This window comes from Macaca fascicularis, chromosome 1 (genome assembly GCF_037993035.2).
Source record: "Macaca fascicularis isolate 582-1 chromosome 1, T2T-MFA8v1.1".
Lineage (NCBI taxonomy): Eukaryota > Metazoa > Chordata > Mammalia > Primates > Cercopithecidae > Macaca > Macaca fascicularis.
In genome coordinates, this window is record NC_088375.1 from 35,892,774 (window position 1) to 35,914,102 (window position 21,329).

General features: G+C 35.5%; 1 protein-coding gene across 20 annotated transcripts in view; it reads left to right on the forward strand.

Moving 5' to 3' along the window:
- Positions 1 to 21,329, forward strand: part of RASAL2 (RAS protein activator like 2) — a 389,304-nt gene that overhangs the window by 251,960 nt on the left and 116,015 nt on the right. For 5 of the 20 annotated variants that reach the window (XM_045393193.3, XM_074022991.1, XM_065530389.2 and 2 more), the window contains exon 1: positions 8,838 to 9,787. The exons of 11 other annotated variants lie outside the window; for them this stretch is intronic. Coding sequence is in view for 3 of the 9 variants with exons in the window: in XM_065530389.2 (XP_065386461.1) it covers positions 9,682 to 9,787 (106 nt within the window). In the remaining 6 variants the exon portion in view is untranslated. Of the gene's footprint in view, positions 1 to 5,639; positions 6,297 to 8,837; positions 9,788 to 21,329 lie in introns of those variants that run through there. 4 more of the 20 variants (XM_065530459.2, XM_074023098.1, XM_074023112.1 and 1 more) reach the window with 1 other exon arrangement.

Genomic DNA, 21,329 nt, shown 5'->3' on the forward strand with positions numbered 1-21,329 from the left:
TATTAGGTATTACAAGTAATCTAGAGATGATTTAAAGTATATGGAAGGTTGTGCATAGGTTATGTACAAATACTATGCCCTCTTTTATCAGGGATTTAAGCATCCATGGATATTGGTATCTGTAGGAGGTCCTGGAACCAATCCTCCATGGATACAGAGGGATTACTGTATATGACTTAAGGTCTATAACATGATGTTTTGATATACATAGTGAAATGATTACTACAGTCCAGCAAATTAACATATCTGTTATCTCATATGCCTTCCTCCCTCCCTCCTTCCCTCTTTCCCTCCCTCCCTCCCTCCTTCTCTCCCTCCCTCTCTTCCCCCCTCCCTCCCACCCTCCCTCCCTCTCTTCCCCTCTCTTTTCCTTTGTAGTAAGAGTATCTAAAATCTACTCCCTTGGAAATTTCCAGTATAAAATATTATTAACCATAGTCCTCATGTTGTACACTAGATCTCTAGATTTAGCCTACATAGCTGCAACTTTATACCCTTTGACCTAATTCTTCCCATTTTCTCTGCTTCAGGTAACCACTATTCTGCTCTTTGTTGCTGTATGTTCGTTGTTACGTTTGTTTTTGTTTTTTTTTAATTCCACATATAAGTGAGATCATGCAGTGTGTCTGGCGTATTTCACTTAGCATAATGTCCTCTAGGTTCATTCAAGTTTTTGCAAATGGCAGGATCTCTCTCTTTTTCAAGGATGAATAATATTTCATTACGTACACACCCACCCACATCATAGTTTCTTTATTCATCAACAGGCATTTCAGTTGCTTCCATAACTTGTGTTGTGAATAATGGTGCAATAAATATGGGAATGCAGATATTTTTATAAGATTGTGATTTCATTTCCTTTGAGTAGATACTCAGAAGAGGGGGGATTGCAGGGTCATATTGCTAGTTCTATTTTTAATTCCTTAAGAAACCTCCATACTGTTTTCCACACTGGCTACACAAATCTGCATTTCCACCAGCAGTGTACAAGAGTCCCCTTTTCCTTGCACTCTTACTAACACTTGTTATCTCTTGTCTCTTTGATAATAGCCATCCTAAAAGGTGTGAAGTGATATCTCATCGTGGTTTTGATTTTCATTTCCCTGGTGATTAACGATGTTGAGCATCTTTTCATATACCTGTTGGCCATTTTTATGTCTTTTGAGAAATGTTTATTCAGGTTCTTTGCCCATTTTTTAATTAGGTTATTCAATTGTTTGGCATTGCATTGTTATATATTTTTGATATTAACCCCTTATCAGATATATGGTTTGCAAATATTTTCTCCTAATCTGTAGGCTTCCTTTTCATTTTGTTGATTGTTTCGTTTGCTGTGCAAAAGGCTATTAACTTTTATCTTGTTCCACACATCCAAAGGTAGATTTAAATTAACATAGTTTTCAATGTAAAATTAGACAAAGCATTAAACAGCCTCATTAAACGCTCATAGGAGCAAATAACCGTGTCAAATACCCTGATCAGGTATGGAAAAATTTTGCTTATTTAACAAATATTAAGCACTTACTATGTGCCCAGCATTGACTAATGTTCAGTGAAATCCTTTTGTTAAGAGATACTTGTGAAAAACAGACTATAAACGTTATTTATTGGTGGCAAGGAGTAAAACAAACATCTATATGCTATAAAATTCAACTTAATTTTTCCATTTCTTCACATTAGAAACTATGGGGTCTGGCCTTTTTATTTTGCCACTGACTCTGGATTCCTACACAATTTACTTAACTCTGTTGTAGTGTCTCAGATCACTGATCAAGGAAGAGTTTTACTTCTCATTAAATAACTGTTCACCTTCACCCTTCATACCTCACCCAAAATATCTAAAAATGTTATAGAAGAAACTCCAATATGGAATGTGGTTCTGAGTGTCGGCTCTGAAATAAGAATATCTAAGTCTTCACCCAACCTCCAATACTGGCTGTATGACTTCGTCACTTCTCTAAACCTTTGTTTTCTCTAAACCTTAGTTTACTTACTTATAAAATGGGAAAAATGTTACTACAACTTTATAGGGTTGCTATGAGGAGTAAATGAGAGGTTAATAGCCCCTCACGTACTACCTAGTACATTGTAAATGCAGAATACATTTGATCTATTATTATTGTTGATACAAATATTCAAATTATTGCTAGGCCTAGAGACAAACTGCAGGAGATGTTACCCTAATTACTTATAGAGCGGTGCTAATCATAGATATATTGGGTTTATATATCCATCTACGCATCTACTCAATAAATATTAGCTAGCTACTATTTGCTTGGTATTTTGTTAGGTGCTAAAAGTGATAGGCTTCAAGAATTGTATATACTATGAGTAAAATGTAAAATTTAACTTTATATTAGAGAAAAAATATTTCAAGAATAATTCTGCATTAGCTACTTTCTGGGTCTTCTTGAGAAGGAGTTATCTGTTCATTAACAACAGCTGTCACTTTATTTACATTTTTTTCTTAGAAGAATAGCTTTAGTATTTAAAGAATCTGATTCTCTTTAATTTTAGATAGTCATTAACATCTTCAGAGTCTGCCTTTAGCTTTGAATGGAACATTTCTATTGAGTACATGTTTTATAATACTGTTGACTACCTTGCTTTTTTTTTTATTACTTTACATCTTGATGCCCTTTTTCACTGAAATCAAAGCACCTTCTATGTATATATTAAATATTCATATGATGGGAATACTTCTTCTGATACTAACATCCTTGTTACACTGTGGCTCTGCATGTCTAAGTATTGCTTCCTAAATCTAGATAAATGAAAATTCATCTTAGCTTCATTAGTTTCATCGGCTCTAATCATATAATACCTTATATGATCATACAATACTGTATCTCCTCACTAAAATACAAGGAAAGTTATAGTTTGATATTTAAGCTTCTTTGAGGAAAAATATTGTATGTGTACAAAGGAGTATCAAGATAGGGATGCAATCATTGTATCTATCCTCTAGTTGCCTGTTATGTTATGTTATGTTATGTTATGTTATGTTATGTTATGTTATGTTGATGGAGTCTCACTGTCACCCAGGCTGGAGTGCAGTGGCACGATCTCAGCTCACTGCAACCTCTGTCTCCTGGGATCAAGTGATTCTCCTGCCTCAGCCTCCCTAGTAGCTGGGACTACAGGCACGCACCGCTATGCCCAGGTAATTTTTTGTATTTTTAGTAGAGATGGGGTTTCACCATGTTGGCCAGGCTAGTCTCGATCTCCTGACCTCAGGTGATCCACCCACCTCAGCCTCCCACAGTGCTGGGATTACAGGCATGAGTCACCGTGCCCGGCCTAGTTGCCTTTTAGAAAACTAGTTATTCTTGCTTCCAATCCTTTATCACAATAGTGTATTGAATGTCCATAAGTTCAGTAGTAATCCTCCAAATATTTGAGACATTATTTTAATATGATATAGATTATTACTTTGAATTATACTTGCAGTCAGTACCCATGATTTCTCAGTCACCATTGCTTGAAGACACTTTGTTGTTCAAATAAATGTCTTTTTATGATACTGAAATATAATTTGTATAGTAGATTATGCATGGAGTAGCATACCTAATTTTATCCTTAAAATGTCAACCAACATCAGAGTTAAATTTCTCGATTATAATTTTTGTTCTTGGTTTTGTAAGAGAATGTCCTTTGTTTTAGAAAATGCACACTGAAACAGTTGCTGGTAAAGGGAATAATGTCTCCAGCTTCCTCAAATGAGTCAGTAAAAATGCATATATATAATAAAAATATACACAGAGTGATTCAGCAAAGTTGGCAAAATGTAAACCGTTGGTAAATCTGGAAAAAAGATATTCAGGAGTTTCTTATACTATTTATATAAAGTTACTAAAAAATCTTCAACTTTAGTTACCAGTTTAGGAAAAGATCACGTATTACTTGCCTTTGTTCATTCTTGAATATCTAGCATTAATATTTTCCTATGTGCAAGAATACTAAAGCAGGAGGAAAGAGACTGAGTTAATGGTTTTGGTTTCTTCAAGAAGGATGGAAATCCCAGAGGAGTTAGGAAGAAAATATGGTGATTGTAAAATTAGAAGATAACACTGATCCGCTATCACATTTTAAAATTACTTGGTACCTCCCCCACCCCGACAAAAAAAAAAAAAAACAGATTATAGAAAACATCTTATTTGGACATCCTTTTGAAATATAAGGCTTCCACACAAAAACTTGTACACAAATTGTTCATGACAGCATTCTTCATAATATTAAAAGGTAGAAACAACCCAAATGTCCATTAGTGGAATATTTTCGGCCATAAAAAGGAATGAAGTACTCACTAAAACATGGATGAACCTAAGTAAAAGAAACCAGGCATAAAAGACCACATATTATATGATTTCAGTTGTATAAAATGTCCAGAATAGGCAAATGCATAGTGTCAAAAGTTAGATGAGTATTTGTTAGGGGCTTAGGGGCTGGGGAGTATACAGAGTGACTGCTAATGGACACAGAGTTTCTTTTACGGGCCATGAAAATGTTCTGTGATTAAATAGTAGTAATGGCTACATAAATGTGGATGTATTAAAAATCACTTAAAAAGGAGGAATTTTATAGTATGTGAATTATATTTCAATATAGCTCTTATTTTTAAAAAGTAAAACCTTGCCCATCACTCTTGCCTCAGAGTCTTCCTGTGTAATTAAAGGTAAGCCAAAGACCCCTAACATTACGTGATCTGGCTTCCTATTACTCCACAGTCTGATCTCCTTTTACTTTTTCCCTCCTCATTCCGGTCTAGCTGCACTGCCTCCCGGCTGTTCTTGCCTCTAGCCTTTTTATTGGTAGTTCCTTCTTCCTAAAACTCACGACCTTTAACTGTTTCGTCAAATGTCAACCTCTCAGCAAGGCTTTCCCTGGCTACCCTCTCTGAAATTGTAAACCTCCCCCAAATTACCTATTTGCTTTACCCTTCTCCTTGGCATTATTTACCATGTAACACAATATATATTTTACTTTTTTATCTTGCTATTTCTCTTCCCCATAAAATATAAGCTCCATGAAGACAGAGGTTTTGTTGCTTTTGTTCACAACTGTATGTTAGGGCCTAAAATAATGCTTGGCACATATTGGCACTGATGTTGTTGAATGAATGAATCTGAAAGTGTAAGTACAGGCAGCTATAACAAAAATCAGGAATACTAAGTAATTGAAGAAAGGGCTACGTATTTTATGCCCTTTATTAAAATAAAAATTAAGTATCTCATGGGACCATGAAACTAAAGGAGTAGAAGGAAAGCAATAATTTGTGTCTTGAAAGCAAAATAATAAAGACAATCATTCAGTTATTAAAATGAAAATAAAACTTTATTTGACCCAGGCAGATCATAGTTATTTTACTTTTCAATGATAAGGACTTGGTAGATATCCAGACATACATTAAGTACTGAAAATATGTTGCCTGAACGGGCAGTGCTGACATAAATCAGGGATCATGTAGGTATGGCCCATGCCTATTTTTGTAAATAAATTTGTATTGGAATACAGCCATGCCCATTAGTCTGTGTATTTTCTATGGTTGCTTTTGTGCTGTAATAGCAGAGTTAAAGTAGTTGCAACAGATTATATGACCCACAAAATTTAAAATATTTACTATCTGGCCCTCCACAGAAAAAGTGCATTTGTTGACCCCTGCCTAAATTGGTCTTTGTGGAATATGGAATGTGGAATACAGTAGAGAATCATGACCAAACCTTCAGAAGTTTACATTTCATTTCCTGGACTGGCTGTGTTCTGTTGGACAAGTTAAGTTCTATGATTTTCGGTTTCTCATCTGAAAATGAATAGAATACTTCTCTCACATGGTTGCTTAAGAATTTTAACTGAGATAATGTGTATAAAGCACTTAGTGAAGTGCCTAGTAAACAGTAAATGACAACCCAGTAAGTAGCACATGCACATGTATATATACATATATACAGACATGTGTGTACACACAGGAAATGCATGTGCCCTCAAATAGGAACTGTAAGTCACCAGTCATTCTCCAGACACTTTCTATATTTTTAAGTAAGTAATGAATAAAGTTAAATAGTAAGTACTTACTACACATAAGACACCATGATAAACTGCCAAAATGTATGGGATTTTGTTTTTTATGTAGAAAATTATAGTCAAGCATTCTTTTTTTCTTTTCTTTTCTTTTTTTTTAACCCCCTTAGAAACAGGGTCTCACTCCATCACCTAGGCTGCAGCACAGTAGCACAGTCATACCTCACTGCAGCCTCAAACTCCTGGGCTCAAGCGATCCTCCTGCCTCAGCCTCCCAAGTAAGTGAGACTACAGGCATGTGTCACCACATCCGCTAATTTTTGTATTTTTCGTAGAAGTGGGGTCTCACTATGTTGCCCATGGTGTTATCAAACTCCTGGGTTCTTCAGCCTCCCAAAATGCTGGGATTATAGGCATGAACCACCATGCCTAACCTTCAAGCATTATTTCTAACAGCCCTATTTACAGTATTTTGATGCCCTTGACTCACATTTTAGCAAAATGTACAGCCCACTATAGAGTTTTACATTTTCAGGTAAGTTTCAATATTTTATTTTTAAGGAAGGACTAATTCATGCTATGTTCTGATTATAAAAAGAGGAAAACAGTGTAATGCCTTATATATTATGACAAAATTTCAATCTAGAACTTTTTCTTGGGTGCCTCATTTTCTTTTTTTTGAGATGGAGTCTCGCTGTGTCACCCAGGCTGGGGTGCAGTGGCGCGATCTCGGCTCACTGCAACCTCTGCCTGCTGGGTTCAAGCAATTCTCCTGCCTCAGTCTCCCAAGTAGCTGGGATTACAGGCGTGCGCCACCATGCCTGGCTAGTTTTTTTGTAGTTTTAGTAGAAACAGGGTTTCACCATGTTGGCCAGGCTCACCTTGAACTCCTGACCTCAAGTGATCTGCCTGCCTCAGCCTCCCAAAATGCTGGGATTACAGGCGTGAGCCACAGCGCCTGGCCTAGGTGCCTCATTTTCTAACTGTCAGTATACAGAAGGCAAATTCATAGGGCTGGATTGTTTTGATGACCTTTCTAACTATACAGTGTTTTCTTTGTTAAAATAAATAAGAGATTTAATTTTTTCTTAACAAAGTTATTTTGGTTGTTAAATGTGAAGACCAATGGTATGAATCCTTAAATCAGGAATATGTGTGATTCTTCAGTATTAAGATATCTGCAATACAAGGAATTATAATCTCACTTTCAATAATAATTTAGTAAACAGTTGTAAATCTACTATATGCTAGGCATTACAATTTTTTAAAAACTTAGTAGAACAGAAATTTTGTCTTCTAAAGGTATGAGATATTGTTGAGAAAAACATCATGTAAACAAGTAATTTTAATAAAATAATAGTAGTAACAATGAAAGTACGGACGTGAGAGCCATTAATTCTACTTTAAGATGTCAGGGAAGACCTGGAGAGGTGACGTTTGAGCTGAGTCTCAAGGGAACAGTTCAGTATTGTCAGATGTGTATGGTAGAGTGATACCACACAAGAGGTACCAAAGTCATTCAGCAAAAATCTTTGAGCTTCTACTGTGTCAGAGAATGTTTTAGGCAGTTGAACAAAACAAAACCGTTGTCTAATTGTTCTAGACAAATGAACAAAACACACATGACTTTTTTTCCTGCCACTTTCAGTGGAACACGTGAAACACGTGAGGTAAATAATACAGAATGACTGAGTCGAGAGGAGTCTGGGGGTCCCTGACAAGAAAAAAGCAGAAGCCCCGTCACACCAGGAAGTTTGAATGTAATCCTTTAGGCTACTGATTTCCAATCCCAGAGCTCCAGAGATACTGGTACATCATGAAGTTATTACAAAGGAATTAGCAATTCATGCTTTGATATTAAGCATGCATAGCCTGTGGATTTTAATAAAATGTCTTTTACACCTATTTTTATACTACTTTTCAATTTTTTATAGTTATTTTGAGTAATAGAAACTCATTTAGACATATGAATTCATAATACCTTTTTCGACAGTTTTTATTTTCTCAATCGTGTGGTACTGTCACTGTAACTACTTTTAAGTAATTGTCAAAATGATTACTTTTTAAATGAGGTCCTAAAATATTCAGCCTGGCATCTCCTGCCAGTGTTGAACCTGGTAAAACTTCTAGAGCTGCCATCTAAAACTTCAGTTAGTATTTGATGAGCGCCATCTAAGTGCCAAGCACTGCTCTAGCCACTAGGATTACAAAGATTCATATAAAACTAGGTCCAGGTCCATGTCCTCAGGTAACTTACAGTCAGAATGAACTAGAGTCTAGATTAAAAATAAATAAGACTGAAGTAAACATGGAGAAAAGGGTATAGATTCAGGATATGTTAAGGAGGTAGTAACTCTTAATCAATGAGAATCTCTCACTGAAAGCAGACTACTAGAATAGAAGCAAAGATCGGATTCTTAGGAAAAGAGCTAATGTTTTGCTAATACAGGGGGAAAAAAGCTCTATCTTTTATTAAGAATATTGTTTTCTCTTAGTAACAAGCCTAATTAATCTCCAGAGAACAAGGATATTAATGATTTATGGATCTGTGAACATACCTCTTCTGCTTGATTTTTCTCTGCCTAGTAATAAGATATAAACCTGTGAAATAATCTTAAGTCAAACCATGAAAATATGTAATGTAAATGATGTAAAAAATTCATCTGAATCTGATTCCTTCACAGTGATGTTGCAGAACAGTCATTCTCTATGTTGATCTCTGTACCTTCAGCCCAACAAGCTTACTTCTCTTACTTCTTTCAGATTTCAGCCTTCTTTCCTTCACACACACACACACACACACACACGCGCGCGCACTCACACTTCCTTTCTTTCCTCGCAAAGAAAGACAGCTATTGACTAGAAGCCCAGAATTGCCCCCAAGTTCCGACCACCAGCTCGAATTCTTATGAAGTGGACTTGTAATATCCTTAATGTTGCTGTTGGCAGTCAGTTACAGATTCCATTATTGTCGATCAGTGCAGTCGCCATGCGAGGTGGGGGGAGGAATGGGAGGAGGAGAAGAAAGGAGGGATGAGAGCTTCCTATTCACAGATTTATCAACCTGCCTTTTCTTGCAGGAAATCTTCGTAAAGGGGGCTGTTGAAATAGCTAAAGCAGGAAGGGGAAGGGGGCTTCAGTTCTTGCGGAGAACTGGAAGGAAATTTGAAAACCTTTCTCCTCAAAACAAAACAAAATGCTGAATTTGTTCTTTTGTCTTTGTTTTTGTTTGATATGCTTTACTTAACTGATTAGCTATTGTGCTGTCTGGTTATCTAAGCTGCTTCCAGTGTAGGAACCTGTTTCTTTTTCTTTGAGTGTCTTTATTCTTTATTTTCGTATGCTTTTTCCTGTCATTAAACACACTTCATTATTCAGTGTTATCCTGGCTTTTTCTTTCAGACTGAAGCATAACACCAAGAGACAGAAGGACAAATCTCCCTTCTCTTCTCTTATACCACCCTCTTTTAACCCTATTTCTTTCCCCCTCCCCACCCCCGTTGTATTAGATTGATGTCACAGAGACAGAATTCAGAGTGGAGGGAGGATCACATTTTCTCTTTCATCATTATTGCCTAGCCAGCAATTTAAGTGTTGGACCCCCAAGAATTTAGTCTCTGTATCCTTTTTTTCTCACTTCATCATTCAGTAATTGTGCTCTGTATGGAAAAGTTTTCTGGCTGGAGAATGAGTCTCCTTTCCCCCGGTGATGTGGCGGAGTGGTTGGATAGTAGCACCGAAGAAGAGAAGAGCCTTCTGTCATTTCTGGGTACGGTAGGGCTTGCTTGTTCTTTTAACCCTTTATTGTCTGAACTTTTCTTACTTTTGGGAATAGGACCCCAAATTCTCTAAATTCACTTTTGCATTTTTAAAAGGAGAAGAGGAATTAAGGGAATATGTTTAAGTCGTTTGCTTTTCAAATTTTGCTTGTCTATAGAAATAGTGCCACCAACACTCGCTATGAGAAGAGAGAGATTGCTTTGCCTTAACAAAGAGTGCTAGCTCCATTCAAGGCTTACCATGTCATCTGGCCAGCTGTTCGTGGTATTTAGACAACTTCTGCCAACCAAAATAATATTATTGTTTTACTTTACTCTCAATACAGTGATGGTGAGGCGTGCTATGTGAGAGTGGGAATAGGCTTTGTGTGCATGAAAAGCCAATGTACAAATCGAGAAGTAGCTTTTATGCAAGGTGTGAAATATTTGTAATGTTTATATATGATTTCTACTGACTATATAAAATAGGACACATGGACCTCCGATTACTTTAACTTTACGTTTATGAATGCTTTCTAATAAATGTCTAAGTAAAGCAATTGTTTGTCTTGGGGTTATTGATATAATAAACAAATTATTAGGAAAGTTAGGTTGTAAATCCAGTCATATCTTAAATGTGATAGAAGAGCTTGATACTCATTTAAAAGCCTATTTGTGAATACTTTCGTTAGATTAATTATAGCCTTCAAATTTATCTTTCTTATAAATTTTACATTTTCCTAGATATAAGTATGCCTTTATTATAAATGGACAAAATTCAGTTGATCTTCTAATTTTCTAATTTATTCCTCATGAATATTCTGTATGACCTATGGATAGTCTTCTGCCAGTCCAAAAGATATCTCTACTATTATTTGAAAATCTTTCTTGTAGTTAGCATAAGTTTCTTTTTCAATTCCTTTGTCAATCTTAGCATTCTGCTTCTTTTTTTTTTTTTTTTTTTTGCAGTTTAGATGTAAAGGTTCATCCTAATTAAGTCTTCCTAGGTACATATATTTAGATATTAATCCGACTCTTAATTTGTCTACCATGGCCTTATTTATCTTGGGCATTTGGATGACTTTAAGAAATATGTGTACCTCTTAAGCCTTCATTTCTCTGAAGTCTATCTCATTCTGCTTGCTTCCCATTCCTCTCCCCTGACACACGCATACATACACATAGAGAAACATCAGTGAAGAAACAAATACAGATACCCCTAAGTAAAACCAACCACTTAGACTCTACTACATCATGGGAAAGGAAGGCAGAGTTATCATTAAACATATTTTCTGTGCTCTGGCATACCTTTATGAATTCTAATTATCTAGCCTAAAGATTAATTTATTTCTATCCTTTTTTTGTGGGGAGGGCATTATCCCACTATACCTGAAATGAATTTGGTTAATAAAGATGAGTAGTGCCCCCACCCATCCTTGTTCCTGTCCTCTGATTAGGGGAGTTAGTAAATTCCTATTTATCCACAGATGGATAAATGGAGGTAATAAAGACGAAGAATGTTAGAACTTGCTTAGAAGAAAAAAATGCAAATGTCCATAAATTATGATGTTGACTTCTGGGTAGTCAATTCCCAATTATCCACCTAATGGAACCTTCAGATTATAGATAAAAACATAAGTAAGTGAGAGTCCTGATTCTGCTCAAGGACCATAATAAGTTTAGTTGCTGAGTGAATAGATAGCAATGTATCCCATGTTCTGCTGTGGCAGTGCTAAGCTGTGAAAGTCAGCAAATCTTATTTTTAGGATTGAAGCTCTCTCCTGACCATAGGCAGCAAACACCTCCATCTGTGGATAAACAGGAATTTTACTGAGCTCCTCCGCAGGAATGAGGATCAAAACTATCTGAGATGTAACTTGTGGTAGTTCGAGGATTAACTCAACTGTGTTGAGTCATTTGCTAATGTAATTACCATTAATGACAATATGCTTTTCCCAATGAAGATGCCAAGAGAAGAACAAGAAAACTAAATCAACTTTATGGTGAATCTAGGATGAGTAGAAACAAGAGACACTGTGTCTTTTGGTACCTTTCAAATTATGCTTTGTTTGCCTAAGGAATTTTAAGGCAGATTTCCCTCCAGAACCAGCGATGCAAGAAAAGTACTTTGTGCTGGTTAGGATCTACTACTTACTTCTGTATAGTAACCACCTAACTGATATTCAGGCCTTCCCAATAACGTAGCTCACTGCTAGTTAGATGAAACTTCATACAACTGTGCACTGTTATTAAGCTGTTCAAAAACACTCCATGGTTTCTTCATCACCTGTCAGATAAATTTAAAACACCTTAGTGTGAAACTTAGTTTGGCCTTTCACACCTGACTCTCTATTCATTTTAGAGGAGAAAATCTCCAAGCCTCCCTTCCAACCAAATTGATTTCCTTCCTATCTTGGAACAAATATTGCCCTTTCGTACCTTGTTTCTTCTGTCAGCAGTGTTCAAACTCAGCTTTCTAAATTCAGCTTTTTAAAACTCTGCCCTTGTTTCAAAACTTTCTTATAAACAAATACAATGTTCTAGACACTGCTAGATGCTGTGGCTGGATACAGAGAAGTGTATCTCTGTGAGAGGCATAGAGTTTGGCTGGGGAGAAAACATGAACTATGCACAAGTTAAATGAGAAAAATTAAATGTTAATTCAGACAACAATGGAGAAAACGAATATAAGGCAGTTCCTAATTGTGAAATTATTTATCCAGGTAAAAATTGCTTTGGGAGTTTGAAGAAAGGACATTTAAAAACATTGAAAATTACCTTACAGAGATAGGATTTAATCTGAATCCTGAAAGATTTTTATGGAAATGGTGGGGTTTTCTGTATGAAAGCAGTGTCATGAAGAATATTAAATAATTTCATGTCCGATGAGCAAACTGTCTCAAGAAGAATGCAGAATTCATGTAAAGAAGGAATAAGAGATAACATTTGAAGGGTATTTGGAAACTCACTGTGTAGGACTAATGAGACAGGCTAATAAGTGACAGTTTTATCCTGAAAGCCATAAAGAAGAATGAAAGATCCTTGAGCAAGAGGAAGATATGATCAAAATATTTTTTTAGATATCTGAAAGTGACACTAAAGGGAAAGAGGCTAGAAGCAGTTAAATCGGTTTGAAAGCTATTGCAATAGTAAAAGTATGAAATAAGTGCCTCTACTTTTTTATTCCTGTGTTATTATAATTGTTGGTTTGTGTATTAAAACCAGACTGTGAATGCCTTCACAAGGAGGGCTTAATCCTCTGTCTTTTCAGCACCTGGAATACTCCTTGTGCAAATGAATGTTTGTGCAGAGGAATGGGGAACAAAATGAATCAAAGATAATTTTTGAACTTGGAAGAATAGTGATACTATTAGCAGAAATAAGTTGAGAAAGGGAGCCAATTTTTTAGTAAGATGAGTTCTGTTGAGATATTTTGAGTTTTAGAAGACTAATCCACATCTAGACAGAAAAAACAGGTCTGGTAATTAGAAATGAAGTCACAGGTAGGAGCTGTTCATCTAGAGAAGAAAGATAGTTGATATTCTGAGCATCTGTAGGTCATCTATCAAGAGCTTGTCAAGAAAAAAGAGAGGGCAGCAGCTGAAACTTGAAGAATATCAACATTTGGGGGTGGGTGGAGAAAAAGAGGAGACACAGAGCAAATGACCGTAAATGTGGGAGGAAAGCCAGGATGGTGCGATATCACAGGTGCTAAGGTAGAAAAGGTTAACAATGTGGTCAGTAGTGTCAGTGGCTACAAAAGCCAAAGAGAAGTCAGAAAAAAAGCCAAAGAGAAGTCAGAAAAAAAACCACTGGGCTTGATAATGTAAGAGACTATTGATAACCTGTGAAAGTGTTAATGCTATTTGAGTAAAGTTGAAGAGGGAGAAGTCAGATTTTATAATACTGAGAATGACAGTAGGAGGTGAGAGAGTGGAAATCACAGGTTAAGCCTTTTGCCTGAAGAAATCTGTGACTGACAGAAGCATGTACCCTTTTAAAAACTAAATTGAGGAGACTCATACATATTTTTAAGTGGAGGAGAGAGCAAGATCTTGAACCTACAAGGATAAAGACTAAGAAAACAAAATATTTTATGGGTTTGGAGGTGAGAGTGGAATTAAAGGCATAGGATTAACTTTTTGAAGGGAGAAAGGAAAAACTCATACAGGAACCAAATATGCATGCCGAGATTTAGCAATGGAATGTAGGGAGATGGGGAGATAACAGCTACTGTATTAATCTTCTGCCATTTATCACACCCAGTCTTGCAGAGTTAGCTATTTGTGTACCCATTTATGTTGTTATTTGTGTGCCCATCAAATACTTCCCTGCTACTGCCAGATGAGAAGGATCTTCTCTTAATATTTTGGCATCTTCCAGAATAGCACCGAATAGGTACTTAACAGATACTTTTTGAATGAATGAATGCTATCCAGATACCCAAAGATTTGAGACTCAGGCCTTTTCAAAATTATTGAAATTATTCTGTCAGAGCCAGCTGTTTTCCCCTCTTATTCTACTAGTATTCTCTACTCTCATAACTATTTCAGGTACTTTGATAACATTTGAAATTATTATTCAGTGGATAATGATTGTGTTTCCAAATTCTAGAATAAGAAGGAAAATACTCAGTGTATACTTTTTTCCACTTTGCCTTTTCTAAATGGAATTTAAATGATTTCATTTTACTTCATTAAGTGAAGTAATTTATGTGATAGAATAGTTCTATGAACGAATAATGTAATTTTGACAAATCCTAAACATTTTAAGTTTCTAAATGACTCTGTTGACTATAGTTAATTATTTGGCATTGGCAACTATTATCTGATTCCCAAAATTACACCTAACATCAAGGGAGAAACATATTCAAAAATTGAAACTCTAATTTCTGGTAACATGCCAGACTAGATACCCTAAAAAATAATATAGAGACAATTAGAAATGTCACATTAATGTAACAAACACTTTTAACTAAACGGCTGAACTCTCAGGAAGGAAAGGAAGTCCCTAAGGAGAGGGGGAAAAAAAAAAAAAAAACCTCAAAATCTAGACAGTAAACTCTCCTGGGGGCATTTACCAATTTTAGAATTTTAGAGTAAGTTTTAATGGCTATAATATAGGAGATGGGCCAAGGGTCTAACAAAGTGAAGAATTAGAACTGAAAGGCCTATGTCATTCTTCCCCATAGGACTGGGCCTCTGAATGAGTTACACCTTCAGTGAAAGTGGAAGTTAGAAAAAAATCTCATTGACAAATATAGACAAATCTTATTTATCTTAACCTGGACTGGTAGGTGAAGTGGGAGGGGGAAAACATCCTGAGAATTCATAATCACAGTCCTGATAAGGTAAAACTGAAACAGTGGACAACATTAATATGTCAGAGATAGGAAGTGGGTAATTGGAACTGAAGTATTTTAAGATTGTTGAATTATTCAAGAGAAGGATAGAAATCGTGATTAACTTTAGGCTTTAAGTATACGTGTTAAAATGTTAAGGACAACTACTAAAAGAATAAAAAATAGAGTGTATATTTTCAAAAGCAATACAGAAGAAAATGGAATTTTTTTAACCTGATTTTAAAAAAAGAAAATCGGAAAAAAATGGGAAAAAATAAATAGAAAATACAGTAAGATGGTAAAAATAAAATCCAATTATATCATCAATTATATGTGAAAATGTTAAAAGATAAATATGGTCAGACTGGATTTTTTTAATGCTATGAATGAGAGAGAGATCTAAAACACAGGGACCTAGGAAAGTTAAAAGTAAAGGCTTGGGAAAAGAAAGCTGGTGTAGCCAGTGAAATAGAATAAGACTATCAAAAAAGTTACTGGAATAAAGGAGGTCCCTAAAAATGATAAAATATAAAAATCACTAGGAAGACCTAACAATCTTACATGTACCCAATAACAAAACCTCAAATTTTATATGGCAAAAATGGGCAGATATATAAAAAGAAATGGATAATTCTACAATCCTTTATCTATAAAAATTAGTAAGGATATAGAGAATATTCAAAAACGCAGTAAGCTTGGTTTAATGGACATATATAGAAACCTGACTCCAACAATTAGTCTTCTCAAGCACATACAGAATTTTTATAAAAACTGGCAATAGACCAGGTCATAAAACAAATCTCAACAAATTTCAAAGTTATACAAATTGCATTCTCTAATAACAGTTTAAGTTAGAAATTAGTAACAAAAATTTACATTAAAAACCTTTATTTTTGGAATGTTTTAAAGTTACTTGTAAATAACTTGTTAGTCAAAAAGAAAACATAATGGAAATTATAAAATACTAAGCAATACTGAAAATAGTATATATCAAAACTTGTGGAATATTACTAAAATAATTCTTAAATGAAATGTATAGTCTTTTACATTGAAAAGGGCAAAGGCTACAAATTAATGAGCTAAGCATTTAACTCAACAAGTTAAAAAACTAATAAACCCAAAGAAAGTTTAGGGAAAGAAAATGAAAATAGGAGTAGATAATGATGAAATGGAAAATAGAAATAAACAGAATCAATAAAGCCAAGAGTTGTTCCTTGTTCAATAAAGACAAGATTTGCTAAAAAGAAAATATATAAACAATGTTGACATGAAAAAGGGTATAATTTATAGAGAATTGAAAAAATAAAAATAAAAAAACCTTATTGATAATATATTTGGAAATTTAGACAAGTGGACATTTTAAGAAAAATGTAACTTAAAATTGTAGAAGCAATAAAAAAAAATAATTAGGCCTGCGACCTCCGTTAAAGAAATAGAGGCTAGACATAGTGGAGCACACCTGTAGTCCCAGCTACTGGGGAGGCTGAGTTGGGAGGATCACTTGAGACCAGAAGTTTGAGGCAGTGAGCTGTGATCCTGCCACTTTACTCTCCAGCTGGAGTGACAGAGCAAGACCCTGTCTCGAAAGAGAGAGAGAGAGAGGTGAGAGAGAGAGAGAGAGAGAGAGAGAGAGGGAGGAAGGGAGGGAGGGAGGGAGGGAGGGAGGGAGGGGAGGATGAGGAGGGAAGTGAGGGAAGGAAGGGAAAGAGAAATGAAATCAGTAGTTTAAAACTACCACTGTTTATGTTTTAATTTCTCATACAGCTTGACTTCAGAAAAGTAATTAATGTCAAAGCACACTTGCATTAATATTTCCAATCAGTGATAATTCAGTTTTTCATAGCAAGTGAATAAATTAGCATTCTGATATCTAAATTTAAAAACAAAAAGTACCTCAGTATGGCTATTGAATCCATATTGAGTCTCACAGGTGGACATGGTTCCCTTAGAGTTTTTAAGTCTTACATCCTTTGTTTAGGGGATTTCCTTAGAACAGAAAAAGTGTAGAACAGAAGATGTTCTTGCAAAAATTTTCCTTTTAGGGATATAGAATTTAAAAACTAAAGGAAATTAAGCTGAACAGATATCGAAAGAAAATGAATATGAAGACTTAAATGTAATTATATTTAAGTGTGCTTCTCAATAAAATTTGGAAATTTGTGACTCGATTTGAGACAGGGTCTCATTCTGTCAGTCAAGCCCTGCCTCTTCCACCTCAGCGCCCTGCCCCCCAGCCTCAGCGCCCCCTACCCGTAGTAGCTGGGACTACAGGTGCGGGCGCACGCCGCCACGCGGAGCTATTTTTTGTATTTTTTGTAAAGATGGGGTTTCTCACCAGGTTGCCCAGGCTGGTCTCAAACTCCTGAACTCAAGTGATGCACCCGCCTCAGCCTCCCAAAGTGCTAGAATTACAGGCATGAGTCACCGTGCCCAGCCAATTTGTGACCTTTTAAAATAGAATGATGCATAGAAGGAAAATCCTCAAAACTTTTAAACCTAATTTCCCATGAGGCTTATTTATCATAATCTCAATTTTTCTTTGATAGCCTTGCCACCAATAGAAAGATCAAAATGAAAAGAAAAAAATTAGAAGAAAAAATATCAATTTAATATACATAAAGGAGAGTGGTCTTAAACTCAACCAGATGGTAGAATTTAATTCCATGTGTGAGTTAGAGGTAACTAGAAAATGAATGTATGAATTTATTGTGTATTAAATTGAACCATATGAAATTGCTGGTATTTTACCATTTTAATCTACCAAAAAAAGGCAGTTCCATATAGCTTTACCTAATAGAGTCATGATTATAAGCATATGTGTCTGTTGAGTGGGGGTAGGGGAAAGTGTCCGGACAAAGTATGCTTTTTTTTTTTTTTTTTTTTTGAGACGGAGTCTTGCTCTGTCGCCCAGGCTGGAGTGCAGTGGCGCGATCTCAACTAACTGCAAGCTCCGCCTCCCGGGTTGGTGCCAATCTCCTGCCTCAGCCTCCGAATAGCTGGGACTGCAGGTGCCCGCTATTACGCCTGGCTAATTTTTGTGTTTTTGGCAGAGACGGGGTTTCACCGTGTTAGCCAGGATGGTCTCAATCGCCTGACCTCGTGATCCGCCCGCCTCGGCCTCCCGAAGTGCTGGAATTACAGCTGTGAGCCACCGCGCCGGGCCGCTTAACTATTTTTTAGTTGTTAAAATGTATTTACCATTATTTATTATCTTTTATTCTATCTTAATACTCCCTGCAGACAAGCAAGAATGGGTGCAAATGGTTTATAAAACATTGTGAGAGAAATACTTAAAACAGAGAGAATTCTACCTGTTAAAATTTGTTTAAAAATTTAGACACGATCACAAGATGATTCCAATCTTGCAACGACATAAGACCTCCATTATGGAACACTAGTATCAATATTAGTCAGGAATATAGTTTAGTTTGGTACCCAAAACTAGAAAACATATAATCAAATAATTTAAACTTACATAAATGTATTAATTGGAAATCAAAGAAATGTGAGTAATTAGGCCTGGTTTTGTGGAAGTAGATGAATCGAAGTTGATATTGAAGGTCATCTAAGAGTTGGCAGATAGGTAAGTGAAAACCATTAGCAAAAGTAGACATGGGAGAATCCCAGTTTGAGATTAGAGATCATCTGACTGAGACAAATTGTTAAAAATTGTTGGCAGAAAGGACTAAATATGCAAAGTAGGGCCAGGTGATTTTTTTCTAATGTCTGACTATCTAAAGATCTCTAGGAAGGAAATTTCATCCAGAAAGTAATGTTTTAGGGAGATTAATCTGGTAATGATGAGTAGGCTAGCTTTAAGCAGGGAGAGACTGGAGTCAGTCAGTAAGAGCAGTTAGGAGCTTCCTGCCATAATCTGCATGAGAAGATAAAAAGCCCTAGATTAGGATGGTGGATGGTAGTGGAAATAAGACAAAACGAAGCCAACAGCCATTTCGAAGAGACACTTAGCAGTGCTTGTTGGCTAAAGGGGGGCAAATAACATCATAGGCTCCTTTCTTTTTTATTACCTTCACAAATGGGTGATGTTGAATGTAAACGATTTTGTTTTTGTACTGTGTCATGTGCATATTTACTTCTCGGTAAATTATTAAGTTTTCATCTTTATATTACAGGTTTACATATTTGTATGTTTTCACTTTTTAATGTCTTCTCTTAATATTTGTTTGGGAAATAAAACCCAAACAGAGGCTCTGGCATAATCAAGACTAAATCTTTTTTTTTTAGTGTTCATTAAATACCAAAATGATGGTATGAATAAACCTATCATTATACTCCCAATTATATAGGAAGCATATTAACAATGAGAATATATTACTAAATCAGTTACAGGAAAAGTTATATATGAAGCATATTAATAATGAGTATATATTATTAAATCAGTTACAGAAAATGTTTAAAGGTGTTAGACCCTATCTATAGATTAGAAGAGATTATCTTCCACAGCTGATGACAAAATAAAACTCACCAAACTGAAGTTGTGAGATTAATACCTTATAAATAATTGGACTGACATGTTCAAAATAGTCGTTTTATGCTGAGCAAAGCTTTGTTGTTTAGTAATTGTTCTTTGCAAAACCTAAAATCTTAATGCTTTTTATCTCTGTTCATCTCATACAGCTTATCTAAGTACTTATCTCCCCACATAGGTATACTGAAGATTAGTCTTATTGAAAGACATGCTTTATTTTGGAGGACTCGTCACTTTTTTATTCAAGGGATCAGTAGTAGATATTCTTTTTAAGTTGTTTCCTGTTTTGTTCACATTTTTTCACCATTAACTTTTGTCATTAAGTTAGTAAACTTTTGTCCCTTGTTATTGTTTTGCCTCACCTCTCTGTGTTTCTTGGCTACAATGTTTTTATCAACATCAGCATTCAAGGATTGAGTTTTTCTTTATAGGTTTTTTGTGCAGAAAACACCTTAAGAGTATGACTTAATTCTCTTTAAAATATGAAGAAAACTGGAGTCTCCGTGATTATTCATCTTATTTTTTTCTCCATTGCAGCCCATTGTACAAAACACATGGAGAACAGGATAGAATGCATGACAATTAAAAGCAGTCTCTAAAGCCAAACTGCATGGATTCTTATCCTGCCCCTACCGTTTTTACCAGCTGTGCAAACATGGGCAGAGTAATAGAACATCTTGTTTCTTTATCTGTAAAATAAAGTTGATAGTTCCACCTCCAAAGGATTGTTCTGAGGATTAAAGAGATAACTTATATAAAACATGTAGTAAATAATAAGGCATAATATAAGGTTGGTACAAAAGTAATTGTGGTTTCGCATTTTTTAAGTTGTAAAAGCCACAATTACTTTTGCACCAAACATGACAATTTGGTGTTGTACTTATCATTATGTTTTTATCATCATCATTAAGATGCCCAGTTGTCATCACTAAGAACTAGATATATGTTTTCTATCTGAAACTTAAGATAACACATAAACATCCCTGAGCTATTTTCTTGGCCTTTCAGTTGAGAATGTTGTTTGCTCTGAAAGTATTCTCTACCATCTCATCCAATATTGTCGTGTGAAGCCCTAAGTTGAAGAAATGAAACACTTGTGGGTGGTGTTCAGATTCCTTGACCGGGAAAAAAATTGTTTTTGTATTATGTTAACAAGAAGAAATATTTTTAAAAAATAATAATAAAGTTACTGAAGCAAGGAAATGGTGGGGAGACTGGATGGCTTTACTTTATAAGAATTTACCACATTTATGTACTTAGCACCAATTTGTGCATATTGAAGTGTGGGGCATGCAAACTTGAAAGGACTACTTGTTTGAGTGAAGTACTGCAGTCTGAGTGATACAAATTGGGTGAATTAAAGTGGCTCTGGGGATTTGTATTTCAGAGCAGCTGAATGCTTGTGGCTGACAGTGCATAGGCTTTAAGGCAGTGAAAGTGGGATACAGCAGAAGGTATCCTACTGAAAATGGTGGATGAAGTTTATAAAAACACCCAGGTGCTATCATGTTAGCAGCCATATAAATGCAGTATATGATTTTCTTCTCTTTGCTCTTGTCACTTTTTCTTTATAATATTTTTCTAACTCTGTCTTTTAAGTTCCCATTAGCTTTAGGAGTCCTCCAGCAAAAAAATATGAAACCTCATTTTCATGAAAGCCTTTTTTGTTTCACAGTTTGCCGTTTGTTATTAAAGTCCCTCTTTACTGAAGAGCTACAAACCC